The sequence below is a fragment of the Aptenodytes forsteri genome, unplaced genomic scaffold, assembly GCF_000699145.1.
Source record: "Aptenodytes forsteri isolate BGI_AS27 unplaced genomic scaffold, ASM69914v1 Scaffold15, whole genome shotgun sequence".
Lineage (NCBI taxonomy): Eukaryota > Metazoa > Chordata > Aves > Sphenisciformes > Spheniscidae > Aptenodytes > Aptenodytes forsteri.
Window position 1 is genome coordinate 11,412,675 of NW_008795129.1, and position 19,829 is coordinate 11,432,503.

The following is a 19,829-nucleotide window of genomic DNA, read 5'->3' on the forward strand; positions in this document are numbered from 1 at the left end:
CCCCCCCCCGCCATATAACAGTGCCCTCCAGTTACACAGCTTAGAGAAACAAAAATCCAGTGGTCAGCATGCTGAAAAGCAGGCACAATTTTGCTCCAGCCACAGCCTTTAGGATTAATATAGGTGAGATAGCAGTTGGAGAAAAAGACAAAGGGAAGCCTGTGCTGATGGTACTATTTGCATGAAAAATACAGTAATACACAGAATGTCACTTCAGGCTTCTACTGACTTCTTTTCATCTTTGTGTGTTTGAAGCCAATGAGACATAGGAAGAAAGCAGCAGACAAGAACCTGTCCTGTCGCCCGCTGGTGTGTGCGGTGCTTGGTGAGTATTGTTAGAGTACGTGTGTGCTTGTGGTTCCTCGAGCATCTTTTGTTCTGCAATAGAAATACGAGATTTGTGGATTAAGGGGAGGGGTGGATGGGCTTAAAAGGAGGGCAGTTACGTACTAAAGATACTTCCAGCAATGGACTGTCCATCTCTGTACCTGGCTGCCTCATAGAGAAATTAAATCCAAGATTGCTGCTCTGTGGCAAGAAATCCTATATACGTTTACAGTAAGTTTTGCAGAAGCCTGTTGGCCTCCTTTTACCTGAATAAGTAACAATAGGGAGAGCAGTTGATAAATAAATTCAGAGTTTTAGGTGAGTGTAGTAACAGTTGGTCACAAGTACTTTCTAGATGATATAATGAGGGCAAACCTACAGAAAGGACAGATATTTGTTGGGGGGAGGTGTTTTCTGGGCATTTAGCCTTTTCTGAGCAAAAAAATCAATAGGAACATCAGCAGCTAGGGTTGGTTTTGCATGTGGATATGGAGGCTCAGTTGAAAGCTTTTCACGCAGTGTATGATTAGATTCTGACATTCATTGCTGTGGAGGCCAAAAGCATAAATGGGTGCAGAATTGGATGGAGCCTGGATCCCTGAATGACTCTTAAGTCTGATGATATGGAAGCAGTCTCAGACTCCAGCATTTTCAAACAGGTGATTGTTGAAGCCAAGACACAACAGCTGCGTGAAGAAGCTTTCTAGACTTACCATTTTTTTATGTACTCTTTCCCTAGACTGTTTTTAGTCACCGTTGAGTCATATTGATGGGCTATTAGTGCCCTAGGAGGTTACATCTCACAATTGTTACCACTAGCATGGGTTAAGCATTTTATGCTGAAGTTGCGTTGGGCAGAGCACACACACACATTCGGTTAGTGTTTATTAGCTGAACCATAGTAACTTACCTCTTTCAGTTGTATTTCTGTACTCTTTGCCTCTTATCCTCACACTGGGAGCCCTTAAATGTTAGAGACATTCCCCCCCCCACCCCCCCCAAATGAGCTTTTAAGCAGAGCTTAGTCTGTGTTGAGATCAGACTAGGTTTACTTGCTTCAGAATCTATTTTAGGGAAAAACAGGTGTTCTCTACAATGTCTTCTCTCTAAACATCTAGGTTGTGCGTTTGTGTGTTGTTTCTGGTAAGAATGATTTTCTAAAATGTGCTTCTCAATGGAATTTTCCATTAGTGACAAGGCTTGAAATATGAGAGCAATTCTAAGCATCAGAATTCATGGTGTATTCTTTATTTGACTAATAGTGGGGCAAAGCATATGGGGAAGCAGTGCCTCAAAGCAAATTACATTGCATGCCCTCAGTTTCCAGTAGGTTTTTTTTTAATTCCAGAGGATGTCTAATTTTCTTTAAAATAACAACAAAAAAAAGGGGGAAACTTCTCTCATCTAAGCAGGACTATTGTCTGGTAGAGGTAGGTAGGTGGGGTAGTTTGTCTTCCTCACTGCTGTCTACTAGAAGTTAACCATAGCTAGCTCAGTACTTACTTTATCGTTTTCTTTTCTGTCAGATTTGATGGTGGAGTTCATTGTAACACACATGATGAAAGAATTTCCTATGGATCTCTATGTGTAAGTGTCTGTGGGGTGACTCGTGATTTCGTTTGAAGTTTGAATTTGGGTGGAATTCTAGTCATAGAGCAATCTTCTAGCTGAAATAACACTTTGTGGCTGGTGGGGAGCAGGATGGCTTTTCATGAACCCTTCCAGCAACTTTTTCTACTTCTAAAATGCTCTGTGTGCCAGAAAATTGAAAGTGAAATGAATTTCCACCTTTCAGACCGATTTCCTAATCTACTTGATCAAATACAAAGAGCTTTTCAGTCTGAAAGAAGTTTCATAATACACCGTTATCGCAAGAATCCTACTTCCAGAAGCTGAATCTTGGTCTAGAAACTGAAAAAGCAGTTTTGAAAAACCAAGGACAACTGACGTGAGGCCTGGAAGGCAGTGTGGAGTGTGGGAGAGAGGTTTAAGCCTGAAATAGCCTGCTAGGCAGCAAGGAGTAAAACTTAGCAATATGGAAAAGGAGAGAAGAGGACAGGGCTACACATGAGCACTCCATGTGTCCCAGGAGGCCCCTAGAATGCTTTGTTCTGCTTTAGCCTGGAGGACAGAAACAGGATTTAGGCAGATCATTGGCTTTGCTCTGACTGTTTGTACAATGTTGAATTTTCCCAAGGCTTGAACAGCACTATATTCTGTAGAAGAGATAAAGATACATAGGCTGTTTTCCCTTAAGGTAACTTTTCAGCATGTTCTGATTTTGTCCAAATAACCCTGCAACTACAGTGCCTTTGCAAGGGTTGTACAGTTCAATTATGAGTTTGAGAGAAATGTTTTTTTTTTAATGACTATTACAGAATTAGTTGTAGCTGGGTACAGTGCATCGGAATTTCACAAGAAAGGTGTGAAATGCTTGGGCTAAATAGTAAGGTCACATCTAGAAACCCCGTGAGAGTAAAAATAATGATCAGTAGCAATCATCAGTGGACATCTGTATCCATTCATTTTGGCATGTTTGTGCAGTCCTTTCACTACACTCCTGTCTGAAACCATCCCATAGCAGACGCAGTTATTGCAGACAAAGTGGGTGTTCTGTGAACGCACAAATAGTGTTACACTTCTCTGCAATACATTTAAAAGGTGACAGTATGAAGCTGCTCAAGGGAGGGCATGCTAATTTTTAAAAGAGACATCCCGGTTGCTTTCACCAAGGGTGTTTTTTGTCCATTATGTATATTATGAATCATCAGCACAAAGCTAAAAAACAAAGACACCCCCCACCAGGATGGATAACTTCATAACTAAAGCAGTTTCGTAACTAAAGCAGAGTGGCTTGGGAGTCTCTAGGCTGGTAGATGGTGCTCTGGCTCTTTAGGCAGGGGTACTAGGACTGTTATGTCCCTCCTCATCCCTTTTCTTCCATGCCTTGATTTCACCCAGAAAGCTGTATGCTACTGTATACAACCACAAGGTTTCAATGCTGAGATATGTCTGCAGAGTATTTTGCATTAACAGCTATTGTAATTATAAAGAAGAGTTTTAGCCATTGCCAGATTCTCTCTGGTCAGCGCCTTAAATAGTTTTTTTTGTAGAGGCCAATTTGAGTCTTACAGCCAAGCAAATAGGTGGGTGGAAAGGTACTGGGCATTGTCTGGTACCAGAAACATCAGAAATAGCAGGTCTCTCCCCAGAGCGATTGCTGTTCGTGATCCGACGGCAGCTGTCTGTATCCTAGCTGGTTTGCTTCCTTTTCTTGGTTGAAATTATGAGAATCCAATTTAAATTACAGCACTTATAATAGCTGAGCATCATATTAAATGGTTTTACCTTTATTTGTCTAAAGTTAGTTAAGTCCTTGCCCCATCGCAGTATTTTTGGGATCATCTAAGGGTCTGAAAAGAATAATGTATACCTTCTGCATACTATTTCTTAAGGCTTTTTAAAGCCTTATTTTGAACTCTTCACCCCATTTTTAATAACTTCCATGCAGATTTTTTAAATTTGATTTCTCTGTGTTTGTCTGATATGTAGTGTCTTTCAGTAAAGTCTTTTCAGAGAGATGTTGATATTAACGAGGTAATGTGTTTTTGAGAAATAAGGATTTGGGGAAAACGGAATTTTTCCTTTTTGAAGTCTTCCTTCTGTTTTTTCTAAATGTCAATAACTAAAAATAGCTTGGTCTAACAAATTCAAATTTGTATATATTTTCTGTCTTGTCCTTAATGATAGTTAGTGCTAGAGAATTTACTCATTATATTGTATATTTAGTTCTGATGTTATTTGTGAAGAATGTTTGTGCACCTAAGAGTTTTCACAAACACTAGATGCTATAGAGACCTACAGGATTTGGAGACTTCACAAGTATACTAGCTGTATGTTGGGGGATTTCAGAGCTTTTAGGTGTATTGCTTGATCATTCCAAAGCTCATACTTAAATTATTTGTTTAAGGAGACTGGAAAATTTGATAGAAATCTTTCTTTTTTTATATAATTAAGCTGCATGCCTCAGTCAAACTGAAAATCCTGCAGTTTGTTTGACTGTCATTTCCTTTAGCCTCATCATTTGGGCCAAAGAAACTGAAAAGCTCCATTGTGTCCAGATTTTACAAAATTGGAGCACAGTATCTCATACATATGGAGCCTGCAAGTTAAGTAACTCCTTTTGTAGAGCTTATGAGGTCCTCAGGTAAGGGCAGCAAAGAGTGGAAAGTATTAATTAAATATAAACAACAAACTTGCATCTGTAGTGGGTCCAATCATGTTGAGCTAAAACTAGCATACAGGCCCCTTTCTCTCATCTCGTCTGCTTCTTTCTGGTGGGTGTTGCTTCCCTTTAGGAGCCCAAAACCATTAGCCCCATCCTCCTCTGATAAGCTTTGAGTTTGTCTATTTCCCCGCTGCTGATTTCAGAGACATTTCCAGGTTTGACGTAGAATTGCTGGGAAATGCAATGTAATTAATCCTTTGCCCTCTCTTCCAGACGGTGCATTCAGATTGTGCACAAGCTGCTGTGCTACCAGAAGAAATGCAGAGTGAGGCTTCATTACACCTGGAGGGAGCTCTGGTCAGGTACTTTGCATCCGCAGAGACAGTCAAATATGAAAAGCCCAGAGTGGGTGGCTGTTTGGTGGCCATGACTGCTTGCTCCATTGCTACGGGGTTAAACAGCAGGCAGCATTTCTGTTAAAGCATTTTTATTTTGCTCCTTAGTTGCTACATGCAAACTACCTCTTTTGGAAAGCCAGGTCATTATCATAATGGTAGCTAATTTACTTTCTTGTCTGGCCGTGATCGCCATGGTATCCAAGTGTCTTTGTTTTTATGTTTCATTACCTGAGTCCCTCTTCACCTGATTGGAGAAATGGAGTAATGTTTTATGCAGTAGTGTTTCTCTCTCAGATATTTGTGAGTAGAAAGAAGGTAGGCTTTTGGGTAAAGGGAGGTGGACCTTACTTTCCTTTTTACTGTAAGAGATGTATACACGTAGAACAGTGTGTGCAGCTCCTTCTGAAGAGAGCAACCTAGAAATGTCAGTGGGAGGGAAGAGAGGCTTTTAACTCTGACCTTTGCATTGATGGCAGATAGTCTGGTTCATGCCACTGGTATCCCAAGACAGATAAGTATAATGGGGTTTGACTTGTTTCTCATAATCTAGCGGACGTAGCTTTGTAGGACTGTTTTATGATGCCATCATTGTGTGGGAGGTCTGAGGAAGGGGGTAGCAGAATGGATGATGAGACCTAACAGGCTGCTTTCGTGGATATGGTGTGTGCTTCCATTCTTATCTTGCAAGCAGTGAAGTAGCTCAGCTAGGAAAGTACAGTTAATCCCCTAGCTGTTGTGGCTTAAACAAGAGGTTTATGAAAATTCAAGGGAACGTGGCCCTAATTGTGTATTCCTGGAGCTGTGCTTGAGACCTAGGATCAGCAGCTTGGCTGGTGTAATGCAACTCTCATCAGAAATTTGAGAGAGGATGACTTTTGAAAAAGGCAGTGATGAGTGGTTTGTGAAGCTGTTCTCAATTAACACTGAGTACTTCCCGTCAGTAGCTTTGCACAGCTGAGTGTAGGTACAGAGAAATGAACCAACAACCTGAGTCACCTTCAGTTACTAAATTTTCGCCTTGTGTGACATGTGGCCCATTCAGACTTTCTAAATTATTCCTGTAGAAGGTGAAGTGGGTGCCCCTAATTAAGGGATTAGCGATTTCTTTTCGGTTGTTTTCTTCAGAACAGAGCCCCTAGAGGCATGGCTGCAGTGCAGTGCCATTCAGGAGAAGAGCATGTACAATGTGGACGCCTGTTGTGAACAGAAATTGCATCTGACAATGTGTGTGGTATCTTCTTGGCAGTTACCAGTGAACTGGATCCATTCCTATTTGGCCAGGCTGAGCTGGGTCTTTCCTACACACTGGCCGTATGGAAGCCTCAAATAGAATGCCTTCTGCTTGAAGGTACTGTTCCACACTTCAGAGAGCACACTCTTAGGCATCTTTCAATTCTTAACTTTCCCTATTTTAGGGGGGAAAAATAAAAATCCTTGCTACACACAGAGATTCAGTATCTTGGGATATTCTTGTTAGCTGTCTCTTATCAGCTGGTGTTTGTATAGTGCTTTGGAAACGTAAAGTGCCTCAGAAATGTTAAGTACTGCACATGCTTCAAAAACAAAGCAGTAAAGTAAAAAGAACTCAGATTGGTCAGGTTTCTGTAAAGGATCTGAAATGTCTGCACACCTGATGTAGCTGAAGACCTCCATGCTTACTATAGATTTCTGTGTGTTTAGGGAGATCCTCTCATGCAGGAGTAAATTGCAATAAGAATGTTTCAAACTCTTTCTTACAGGATGTTGAGGTGAACAGAGAGATTCTTCAGTAGCTGCTAGGTGATTCATACAGGCTGGAAAGACCCTGGGTTGAATGGTACGTGCACCTGTAAAAGGGCACATCCTGGCTGCTCCATGTGTGTACTTCTAGAGTGCTATATGTGGCAGACTAAATGCTAATTGCCAGCCCTGTCTTGAGATATATTTCATAATTAACTCTTATCCCTGTCAAGACTGCTCTTTGATTACCCACAATGCTGCTGCCTTTGATGTGAAAGAATGGCTATTTTTCTGGTCTTAATCCATCTGACAGATGATTCCAAACCGGAGCACAGGGACTTCAGAATTAATTTCTATTCTTTATGTGAGCATATTCCCCTTTGGGCTTTTATTTTGGATTGAAGAATTAGTTATCACTGCTGGATGAACAGCTAAGAGGGAGCAGCTATTCACTGTAAGGTCTGAGATCTCAGGTTGCCCCATCAGGTGTGCTTTACAGAAGGTCTTCAAGCCCACACTTGTCTTCTTGAATGACAAGGTGTGTGATAACTGAAGCAATGCCCCTGTTGTGCAGCGTGGGTAATAGCAGTGGAAGCTCCCCAACAGAGCTGAGTGGAACACAGAAGCTGGAGGGAATTGGTGTAAGGAAGTATTGAAAGAAGGGGAGAGCATTCTATGTGGTACATAAAAGGAGGAGAGTTGTTTGAGGCAGAAAATTGAGTGGGAGAAGAAGACAAAGGCAATACTGTGGGGTAGGTAGTCAGTATAGGGTGCAGAGGAACTGAGATAAAGGTTGTAGGTGGAAGCAGTAGCAATGTATGGAGCCTTCTGTTCACTTGCTAATTCTAATGTCAGTTAGTCTCGAATTAAGGAAAGCTCATTCGTGTGTCATCTGATGGATAGATGCTCTTCCTTTGTGGGTGCTTTGTCTTCAGTATGGAAGGCCAGCAGCACTTTGAGAAAGTTTCTGCATTTCCTTTTTTGATTTTAAGTTGCAATGATTGCAGAGAAAAGCAGTGGAGCCAGGTGTTTGGCATCTCTCAGGACATATATCAGGCTGTTTGTGCAGTCTGTAATACTTTATAGTTTTTTGGATACATCACTATGTGGCACATTGCTTACATATGATCTTACTTCTGTTGGACTTCCTTTCTCAACATCTAAGCTTGAGGAAGAGCAATACTGTTATAGAGTCTTTGGCTGTGATCCAGCCTTAGCTTCCCTATTAGATGAATTCTTCCATAATAAGTCGAGGGGCCAGGACTATGGCACTCAATACAGTATACTTCTCTAGCTGTGCTGAGCAGATGACCAAGAATGTTTAGCTGACAGAAAATGATGCAGGGTTTTGAGAGCTGGAAGCAGGACTGACAGAAAGGAAGATCTGTAGGTGGCAAAAGTAGTATATATAAGGTGGCTCTAGCTACAAGTAGTGTGAAAATAAATAGCAGATCACTAGTGGAGCTAGATTCTGGAATATCCTAAAAAGAGTGCTGGAGAGCGAAAAGCAATTGTAATTTGATTAGCCTATGAAAGTGATTACTAAGTGCAGTTACTGATAGGTGGACCGGACATTCAGATCCAGAGATGCCTGTTGATCTTGGTTCCTCTTTAATAGACCTTTTAAGCAGATTATTAGCTTCAGTTCAATCATCTGTGATTAGTATGTGGCTCTTCCTTCTGAGCACTGAAGAAAATCAAGTTTTTCTTCCGTGACAGTGTACCATTACTGGTGACTAGCCTGGAAATTTCGCCAAGGTCGGAAACTGTGAGTGGATATGATTGTGTTGACCTGTTCCCTTACAGACATTTTGGCCAATTGGAAATCTCCTGGACTGTTATGCCAGGTACCTTATACTTTTCAAACACTTACTTATTGAATGTCAGGTGTAAGGTACTTTATAGAGCTGATAAGGAAACTTTACTTGGTAACAACCAGTTCCCCGCTCTCAGAAATAGCACGTTATGCCCAATGTTTTTCTTAAGTTCTGCTCCTTGTCATATGAAAATGAGGTTGATTTTGCTGATCGTAAAGGCGGGGTTTGGGTTTTAATTGTTGAACTCTAACTAGTTTATACAGCACTTGAGTGATGGAAGGTGCTATATATGTTGTTGTTGTCAAGCATGTATAAGCTATGCCAAAAGAGTTTTCATGAGTCATTTTAAGCTTTTCATATAAAAAGACCTCATTTCTTCAACTCCTCCCACCTCAAAATTAGTAATGCTCGAGCAATTCACTCTGAGCTTAGGGGTTGCAGGTAACTTCTTGCAGTTGCTATGGTTTGCTTTAAGCAAAAGCCATGTTTAAAGAAACAGAAAAGCAATTCTAATATAGACTTATAATAGCAAGAGTAGATAATAAAAAAAAATCTTAAATATAATAATAATAAATAATGTGAAATAGCTATTTATTAGGGCAATTGAATGCAAAGTAGGATTAAAAATGAGCTTTGCCATTCGTAAGCATTGAAGATCAGTTTCCAAATTATTGTAACATAAGGGCTACAGTTTCTTATCTTGTACCTTAATTTGATAGATGCTGAATGCACTGTTAAAATGAAGGTGCTTCAAATGTGTAACACTATCAAGAAGTTAATTTTTCTCCATTTTTATTTTAGGATTATCAAAGCAGGCTTTTGCAATGCTACTGGACAAAATAAACTTATTTCCTTTTTGTAGATTCCTTAGATCTTTTTGTCAGTTTCTGTATTTATAACATGAAGATAATACTGCTTTCACAATCTTTTTGGATGAATACTAAAGAGGTGAAAGGTTCCTCTGTGGAACATTTTAAAATAAAGAAGCGGTATTTTTGGGGGGAGAAAAAACCCCCACTTTCAGTATGTATAACACACTTGCCCTTACACAGTGCATGTTTAAGGTGGTAGTGTTTAGTCACTTGTACTTTGCTTGTTATTTCTGTGGCTGAAATATTGATTACTGATAGTATTTGTTACCTACGGCATTTCTGGTTCTCCAGCTGTTGATCAGGTCTGCTTCAGCCCTCTGATTTGTGCTGCTGAACAGATTGGAAATCAGGTGATGTTGTGTCTCCCCTTCATCTCTAATCTCGCTGTCGCTGTCACATTCTGCAGCAGCTACCTGGCAAGGGAAGCTCGTCTTCTTGCAGCTTTTGTGGAGGCAGGATTCGTATACTGGTGTACCAGACAGTCTAGTTCACTGGTAAAATGCCTGATCACTAGGTGCTATGAGAGTTTGAAAGACTATAGAGCTGCTTGGCCAGTTAGCAAATGACTTAAAGATTTTAGGGAAAAGAATTAAAGACCTAAAATTTGACCTTCTTGCAAACTCACAGAATGTCTTATGTGGCTTTTGAAAATGCTACCAAGGTTCAAGATCCAACAAGCACTGTCTTCTGCATGCTTCTGAAGTCTTAAGAGTTCAGAGGAAGCAGTCGTGGTCCAGCTGATGGTATAGATAAGGCTGCTGTGGTAATTTCTCTGCAATGAAGAATTCTGTAATACAGTAACAAAGAAAGAAATGTCTTTAAGCTGTGAAGGACGTTGCAAGCATAAGGGAACGGTCTCTTCAGCACAGCGTCTTCAAAGGTAACTAATAAAGGTCGTGTAGGGATAGGGTAGAAGGAACAGGAGCTTGTGTGTTAAGTGTAATGTGCTTTCATAAAATGAAATCTGGGGTGAGTACAAAGAAGGTCTGTTTGTCTCTGTTAAAGGGTTCTACTTGAACTTAACTGTTTTGGGAAGAAAAAGAAGTCATTATCTGAGACTTGACCTTTCAAATACCTTCCAGCAGAAATGCTTTCTGACTTCACTGCACTGCTTGTAAACTGTAAAGAGAACTATAGAACAAATGCTAGAGTTTTAACACCTTTGTAGGTCAACATACTCTACCTAATGCAGGTTTTACCTGGTGTTTACCCTCTCATTTCTCCATGCCTTTTGATAGTGTGAGGCTGGCCCAACTTTTCAAAGCTGCACATTGGAATCTCCACATGACTGAGAGCTCCCGGCCATGTGCCATATGCCATGCTGGAGATTCGGGGTCTCATGAGTCATTTGAATACAAGGTGATGCTGGCTTTTTAAAGAGAGTGCCACCTCACTGAGGAATGAGGCTGGAAGTGGGAAGGATGGGCTCCCTCTACAATTCCCAGTGGTAGTTCAGTGGGAGCACCAGGAACTGAGGGAGGAAGAGGCAAGAACAGTGTCCAGGCTGGTTAAAGGTGAGCTGCTGAGCAACTGCAATGGGAGTGGGAGTTCTCAGTTCATGGGGTGGGTAGGTCTTCGGAGCCACAGGGGATCTCGACCTGGGAGGATGGAGAGCCTGAGATGAATTGGAGGTGATAGTGGAGGAATAGGAGGCCCTGAGTATAGGAGGGACTAGGTGGGATGAAGTCTCGGGGTAGAGGGTTAGGGAGGCTGGGAGGTGTTACCGGATAGAAACTTTGGGTTAGAAATCGTTGCATGATCTGGAAAGGGAGCTATTCAGCATTTTTAACTCTCAGGGATGGGACTAAACATCCTTTTCCTGTTCTCTTATTTGAATGCTTTCCTGGGATCATTCTTCTGTGTGGGAAACTGAGGAATGAGAGCTAGCGTCTAGCTTAGGTGTGTATCCTGGGTATTTTTTTTTTTTTTCCCCAGTGCTTCTTAATGTATTGTATGCTTGAAAGAGGAAGCGATGTTTTCTTCTCAGAATGACGTTTTGACTGTTTCAGCCATGCTTATGACTTCTTTTTGTGCCAAGAAGGACGTGGACAGGACTTCACAGGTCTCGTATTAGCACCCTGAGGGCAGAGATGTGTAGCCCTAGGATTGCAAAGAACAGCGAGGTCCTTTAGTATTCCAACGAACTGGGTCATTAAGTTGAAGTTCTGGAATTAGTGTTTATTTCTAAGTGGCTCAGTAAATCAGTATTAAAACTGTGATTAACTTGCATTTTATGCAATGTCCTTGTCTACTTGAGGCAACTTACCTCACCTTTACTTGTAGATAGGAGATCGGCAAGCTTTATCTCTGTTCCTTATCGCTGAAATTGAAAGAAAATAGATAATATTGGCCAGCTGTTTAGTAGGAAGCCCAACAGGTTCACAAGCACTTGTGCTTGTTGACTCTAGTGAAGTTTGAGGAGGTGGAATAGTTCTGAAAATCTATTGCAAAGAATATAGTTTCTCACACAAACTAAAGGATGTAACTGTTATGTGCCATGGAATAGGTAGTGGGTGTTGGCAGCCTTTAGAGTTGCCTGTTTTCTTTACTTATAGGAATGCTGGTGCTTGGTTGGACATGTGGTACTGTGTTGGCACAAGTTTGGTACAGGAGTGCAACTGTTAGTCCTGTTAGCTATTTCAGTAAATTTAGGAAAGGATTGAAATTGGAAGATAGTTTTATAAAATAAATTTTGTAGTTGTGATGTGTGTTGTGGGTTGATATTCATTGATTTATGTAATTTGTATTTCTGGTAACACTCTATGTTGCCCCAAAGAAAACCCCACTCCCATCTTACAAAGCTCACTTACAGGCAGAAGACATGTGAAGTTCAGAAGGAAGACTGCAAATGTCTGCTTGTAGTTTTCCGCTGCCATTCTCAAGTGGTGGTCCAATTTCATGTTAACCTTTCCACGTTACCTCCTTCAACCAAAGCTAGAACACTTTTGTGGTAAGAGCACACAGCCATTTGGTGAAATGTACTGGTATAAATCTCCTAAAGAAGATAGTGTAAGAAATGCAAAAACTCAGTGGCTTTCTTGTAAAAGAGGATGTTCTAAATTCCCTGCATGTGGCATTTTTAGGAAGCATCTGCTTTTACTGAAATCCTTCTGAGTGTTCTATTACTTAATTCTAGTTACCTTCACTTTACTTTAACGTATTTTAATACTGATGATAAAGAGTTTGGCCTCGGTTGCCAACAGAGAGAAAAAGAATAATACAAGATTTGTGGCTGGGGGGGTTGATTCGAACATTATAGGATGTGATGATAAAGAGTTTGGCCTTGGTTGCCAACAGAGAGAAAAAGAATAATATACAAGATTTGGCTGTTACTGATCACCTGATAAGATCAGGATGGGAATTCGTCATCAACAGAGCCTTGCTCAGATGAGCACAAAGGGAATTGAGTCATTTAGGTGGACAGAAGTCTAGTAACCTTTTGGTCATCCTGCTTCAGCCTGGCAGGTCTCATCTGGGTATGTTGCTCTGTCCTGCAAATTACTTTTTAAATAAAGCTAGCTAACGCTGGAGAATTTGATTCTGAATCCCTAACAGTTTGAATTCGTCATCAACAGAGCCTTGCTCAGATGAGCACAAAGGGAATTGAGTCATTTAGGTGGACAGAAGTCTAGTAACCTTTTGGTCATCCTGCTTCAGCCTGGCAGGTCTCATCTGGGTATGTTGCTCTGTCCTGCAAATTACTTTTTAAATAAAGCTAGCTAACGCTGGAGAATTTGATTCTGAATCCCTAACAGTTTGCGGATCATGGTGACCTAGTGGAGACAGTGTGATAATTTCTTCTGGGAAACAGTCCCATTGATGACAGAAGTGTTACAGCCAGAGCTGTTCACAGCCATTTCTTTTGTCTGCACGGAGGGGTTCCAGCATTCAGAATACAGTGATTTATCCCTGTCCCCTTTTTGTTTTCAAGAAGCAGCACTCCTGGGTCCTTTACTTTGCTGTCTTCACAATGTTTCTGCTCTTTCTCCAGATGGTCCTCCTTTTCTGTTTTAAAACCCTATGCAAAAATGTGCAACATTAACTCCCAAGACTACTATTTAATTAAACAGTGTGAACCTGCACTGTTAGAATAGAATTGAGCTCAATGCTTCCCTTTCCTCTAAGGAAGAATGAAGCTTGTGGGTGTGAGCTTTTTTATTTTTTATTTTTAAGAAGAAAGCATATTGTTCATCTGAGCTTTAGCTGAAGTTGGAAAATTTGGTTTCTTTCTTACTGCTTCCTGGATTGCTATCAAGCAGCATTGCTCTGGCATCAGCAATCAGCATTTCCATTAAGCTTGCAATTTTCACACCGTTGGCTGCGGTTAGGTGGGAACAGTGAGTACCAGGGATGGGGACTATATAAAGAAAGTAAAGGATTGGAAGTGAAGTGACCTACTCGAGTGATCCTGGAAGCGATGGTTATGCCAGCATGTGCTCCAGCCCCTCTGGCAAGCTGTTGTTTCTCATTAAGAATACAGGCTCCTTTCATGCTTATACCCTGTGAGAGTCATGGGGAGAAGAGGGAACAGCTGTAGAGTGCTGAGATGCTGGTGATGGGAAGCCTGCCAATAGCCGGCTGCTGTCTGCCAGAGAGCTTTGGTGGCCGGGAGCAGGAATTCGGCAATACCTGTGGCAGCAAGCAGGGAGGCAGTGGTTAGAGGAGCCGTCCAGCCAGGTGAATTGTTACAACTATGAGCGGGGTCTCCCTCCTTATCAGAGCAGAGGGAAGGAGCTGAAGCATGTTGAATAGTGATGTTGACAGAGCTTTTATTGCTTCCCCTGCTCTCCTGAGAGGGGACTGGAGCAATGGTGCAATAGTCTTGTTTTCTAGCGCTTTGGCTGATTGACGGGAAGCAGTAAGTGCTGTCCCTGAGTAATTGGTTCACTTGTCCAAGGATGCTGGGATAGTTTGTGCCTCGGGGGGTTCTGGTGCGTTAGTTTGTAATAGCAATGTAGCTATTTCTCGGACACGCTTCCTATTCCTACTGCTCTATCTGGAAACTACCTCGGTTGGTTCTTTTCTGTCAAACCCTATCTGTAGATATTCATCTCCTGCTGAGTTTTTGATTGCTGTTCTGCTGAGCCTCTGCCCATGCTGAATGTGGCCAGATCTGCACCCTCTTAACACTCAGGTCATCTTACTATATCGTATTTGAGCCTTTTGCTTCCCTACTTCTGAATTTCTCTTCAGGTATAGCATTTATTACAGGTGATTACTCTGTTCCAGGGTCTCTCTTCCTCCTAACAGCACAGTGGAATATATGGTTATCCTAGCTTAGCCCTTGTGTCTTCCAGTCTGGAATAGGAGAGTGGACTGGTTTGTGGTTATGGTATTGTCATGTTGTGAGAGTCTGTTATTTCCACACTCTGTAGTTTCCCTCGTGTAAGGGAATCATACTGAATTTTGGAATCTGGAAGAGTGTTACGAGAACGGGTTGTTTGGCCTATTGCTTTTCACAGGCATTTGATGTTGACCAGTTAGAGACAGAATACTGAGCGTAGGTGGGCCTTTGGTCTGTCTGGGTACAGCCAGGCTGTTCTCATTGCTCTGTTTATGCTTCCAGTGCTGTTGCAGACAGAATGGTGCTATTTTCTCTTTTATGTTGGAGGAATTGAAGCACAGAAGGACCAAAGTGCTGCTTCCTGATGAACCAAATCCAGTTTCTTCTCAGTTCCAGTCTAGTGCACTAACCCTTACCATATCTGGCTTACCTTGTGCTACAATGAGTGGTATGGACCTTGCCTTGAGAGTATGTATATGTGAACAGGCTGGCTATAAGAGGTCCAGGGTGGTTACTGTGCTGCTGAAGCATTCGTAGGCAGAGGAATTCTCTGCAGCATGGAAGTGTTGCCCAGATGTCATTATCAGCTGCCCTGTAGAGACATGTGGCTGGGGATCCTCCTAAGGGGGCTGTGAGTTGAAACACTGAAAGGAGGACACTGAATATACTGTTGGTACAATGGTAACTTCCAGAGGGAAATGGGAAAATCACTGTTCTTCCCAGTGTGCCCTGAGAGTTGGAGGGTAGAAAATTGGAGGATTTTAGTAGAGTACAGGATCCTATTAATTGACGTTATACTGAGGTTATATACGTATATATATACACGTTATATACGTATATATAACGTATACATATGTTATACTGAGCTGAGGAGCCCTCTTTTTTTTTTTTTCCTCCCCTGCTCTTTTGTTGAGGACCATTATATGCACCATTAGAAGATTTTTGACCTGTAAGCACAGCAGATGCGGTGACAGAGGCCTCCATACTGTGCTTAACCCATCCAGGCTCTCATTGATGCGTGTCTTAGGGCTGTTCTCTTCTGCTCTGTTGTGCAATAACACATCAGAGCCTTCTGACGCTCTTGGCAGAGTCTGTGCTACATTCTGACTTGCCCGAGGGACGGTACTACTTCTCCTTTTTTTTTTTTTCCCCTTTTTCTCTACTTAACCTACCTCCATGCTCCTGTTGCATTACACGTGATCCAAAAAGTGAACACTGAGACACTACATAGAACAAAAACTTTGTGTGAATCCCAAATGTGCTGGGGCTGAATATACTTCTGTTTGAAACAAGGCTTACAGGGAGAGAAGGTAAGTCTGCTATGGGAGGAGGAATAGGGAGAGGAGGGAGTGAAGGGCATCTGTCCATAACAGGAATTACCTCCTTCCTGGAAGAAGAGGAGGTGAGATGCTGGCTGCCCACAGTCTTCTTGCAGAGGAGTGGCTTGAAGAAGGGCAGCAAATAACTGAGCAGGAGTACTGTTGCTCCTCAGCAGATAGACTGGCCACAAGAGCTGATAAGGGAAAGTGTCTGTCCTCAAAAGCAGCTGTGCGGCAGAGGAGCTAGGAGCCTCTTTCACTGCAGCCATTTCAGTTTAAAAAGCAGAGAGGGTATCTGTAAAAGCTGGTGATGTCACTTTTCATCCTTTGGCTATAATAATCCTTGGGAGAGGAAATTGCCGAAAAACCAACCTGTATGCTTTACACCACTTTCACATACAGCCAATCATATGGCTTCATGTCCAATTTAAGTGTCCACTCAACATGCTTTTCTACTTGGTTTTGAGGCTCTAAATGTAGGTGTTCAAGGCTTTGTTTTCTCCTTGTTGATTTAGGAAGCATAGCCAGTGCGCTCAGCTCAGCTCACAAAATGAGGAGCTTGCATGAAAACTGATGGCTGCTAGTTTAGTTTAGTTACAGCTTCCTGCTTTTGTTGCTAAAGAAGTTCTAGTGACGCTATTGTATTGTGAAATTATGTATGTTTCAGGATTCACCGTAGTGGGTGTATTGTGTCCTGGTAAGGGATGCCAAAGACAGGTGTGTTCATAAAAAAAGGCTCTAGAGGCTATTGCAAAAATGGTGCTGTTTTCCAGTTAATGTTGAAATAGATCTCATGCCCGAACCATCCATCACTGTTAAATCCTGGAGCGCAAATTGGGATAATGTGTCTGAGCCCAAGCACGGGCCATTGTTCTGTCTGCCTGCACAGCTGAGAGATTGAACTGCTCTCCCGTTGGGCAAAAAAACATGGCTAGTTTCCGGGCTAGTGTGAGAGGGCAGCCTGCAGATGGGATATGAGAGGTGAACAGTTGATTGCAGCAGGGAAGAAGTGACACATCTGGTTTGGCTTCAGGTTGCTCAGGAGTAGTAGCAGCAGTGCCCCATTGGAGCTCAGGGGCAGAGGGGCGTTCAGCCAGTTGGACCTTTGCTGTAAAGGTTTATTTTGTGTGTGTAATTCTTACTGGAGGGCACTGGGCATATGAAGCTGGATCTAAAAGTTGTTAATCCTGAAAACTCCAGGGCATAGCTGTCCTCATTTTCAGTATGGGGTCTGCCTTACAAGCAAACTACGGAGACACAGGTAGCCATAGATTTAAGGGCTCATTTTCCACAGTGTTCCTGTTCCTTAGAGCCACTTGAGCAGAGTCTGGTGCAGAATGTGCTGGTGTGGAAAAAGATCGGTTGCTCTTTGAGCATCGATGTAGTGTGTATCTTAATTAGGAGCACTGCAACTTTTTTAGGAATGTGTAGTTTCCAGTTGGATAAATTTGTCTGTGCAGCACACACAGTGACTGTAAACCTGGTGGATTAGCTCTTCTGACCAGCTCTGAGCCCAGCACTGAGTTTCTTCTTCATGTGAAGCACGTCCCTCTCCTTCCTAGTTCTTAGGGAAGGAACAGCATAGATCGCCTGTGAGTGGGCTATGATGCAGCGCAATTCAGGTATAAAGATTGATTTCAAGCAGTGGTAATCTCTTGTCTTCTTTCTAACTGGAACAGGAAAATTAGACATGAGCAAATTCATCACAACAGCTGGAACAAATGTAGGAGCTGTTGTTGGGGTAGAACAGAGCAACAATTCTCCTTCAAGTGTTGTCACCAATATAGAGCAGTGCAAGTGCTTCAGGGTGGTATCTGAGAAATACTGCAGTGGGCAGTTGTAGGGTACTTGTCCCTGTCAGTCAGCGAGTGCTCGTGCTCTAGACAAATGATGGTTATGCTCATTGTTTTAAAAATAGCGTCTCCCCACCACAGCTTTCATGTTCACTGTGTTTGGATGTTCAGTGGCTTCTCGTCATGCTGTGCGATCACCTGCTGGCAAAGGCCTTTCAGCAGGGTTGTGGTGGGAGAGTGAGAGGTGATGGGACGAACAAGAGGCTACACACCACTTCTTATAGGAAATCCAGAGCTCTGCTACTCTGCTTTCAGAAGCCCGAACTGCTGGTAGTTGAACAGCAGCGCCTGGTCACAAGATGTGCCTGTGTGGACTTGCGTGGCTGGGAAAGGGGTAAAACCATACTTGTAACTATTAGAGAGATGGCCAATAAGCTGCTGTGACAGAGATGCAGGGCAGCTGTCTTCAGTCCAAGGCACTGACTGTGGGAGACTCTTACTTTTTTTGCTGTGGAGGCTTGGTTACCTTGGCAACCTGTTTTTAGCTGGATCTCTGCTCTGGTGGAGAGCCCATCTGTACCTGCTACTTCATTGTTTTGAAATGGCTGTTTTACAGAAAAATATCTGACAGGAGTATTTCCAGAGCTGGATTGCTGTGGAATCCAGGCTCTGCTTTTGGTCCCAGGAGTTTGTCTGATGATGAAGTGATGATGGTATGGGGAGTTCTGTGGCTGGATTGAAAAGGTATTAATATATCTGCTTCATGAGGTGAACTGCTGTCATGGAAGGGAGAGATGCTACTGTTGACTGTTAAATCCTGGAATAGCTCTGAAAGATAAATCACTTGCATGTCTGGAGTTTGCAGAGAACTTTGTTCATTGTGGTTTGCAGTTCAGCATCGCGCCACCAGTTGGTAGATTAAACTGAAGTAGCTTCTGTCTGAGATGGGTAAAGACCCACACTAAGGCTGTAGGTTTCCCTTCTGGAGGGCATTGACACTCCTGGTGAACTTCTAGTATTGGAAGGTAGTGGTTGCAGGACTGTATTCAGAATCTGACAATTTTATTTAATTCCAGATCTTACCAGTCTTCACATCTGTTTTTTTACTGTAGGTTTTTTGGTTTTACCTTTTGTGAATACTTTGTCATCCTGAAGGGGGAGGGGGTATCTAAATTTTGCCCTTACCTCATTCCCATTCCCCGTGCTTTATCTCCTCCTATTTCATAGCCTGTACCTTTGGGCTGAGATGAATGGTCTGTTCTGTATTCGCTATGGGGTTCTCCCAAACTGGAGTTAGTTTTCTTGCAGGTTACTGGGTAGTGTGTAACACTTGTGTAACAGTGGGGGGGGGAAGAACAGATTGACAAATTCTAGTTGTATCTATAAGAAATCAGAGTAATGCCCGGTGTTATTCTGTTAGATGCAGTTACCAATTAGTAGGTAACTAAGAACCTTTTTTAAAAAAAATCTGTATAGTGTTCCAGCTTGACTTTGCAGGCCATCTAATTCAGATGTTTTAAGTTTTGAAATCTGTTGACTTCAGAGCAGAGAGTACATTAAGAATCTGTTCTAGGCAGGCATCGGCTTTCAGTCCTGAGCAGCTATAATGCAGAAGGAAACAGCTTTCTTCTCTTTTTTGAAAATTTCAAGAACTAGAAAAAACAAGATAAAGGTCTTTCCATTTTATTCAAGTGTATGGAATACAATTGTTTATTGTAAAGTCTGTTTGATTAAAGCTCTTTTAGCCAACCTTTTTGTTAATTCCCACTATCACTAACTGATTTTTGGGTGGTTACAGCAGGAGCTTTTGTTGTTTTTTTTAAGACAAGTGTGAACCAGATCTGTAGTCTTTACCGCACAGCCCTAGATAACTGACACAATAAAGTACTGTATCTTTCCTTGTACCATTGCAGCAGCATTGACAGAACTACAGAAAAGCTATGCTGTGTTTTTTTGTTACTTTTTTTTTTTTAACTGCAAGTATCAACAAGAGTGACAGTTTGGGGCTGACTGTGCATATATCATGTTGGTGATGTATGAAGCAGAAATGAGACAGTTGGATTCTCCAATCC

At 42.1% G+C, this 19,829-nt stretch overlaps 1 protein-coding gene across 1 annotated transcript in view; it reads left to right on the forward strand.

Annotated features, from left to right (window-relative positions):
* The window catches only part of CUNH10orf76 (chromosome unknown C10orf76 homolog), a 131,557-nt gene that overhangs the window by 38,616 nt on the left and 73,112 nt on the right, over nucleotides 1–19,829 (forward strand). The window contains exons 18-20 of the mRNA XM_009277807.2: nucleotides 256–325; nucleotides 1,854–1,914; nucleotides 4,829–4,917. Of these exons, the coding sequence (XP_009276082.1) occupies nucleotides 256–325; nucleotides 1,854–1,914; nucleotides 4,829–4,917 (220 nt within the window). The remainder of the gene's footprint in view (nucleotides 1–255; nucleotides 326–1,853; nucleotides 1,915–4,828; nucleotides 4,918–19,829) is intronic.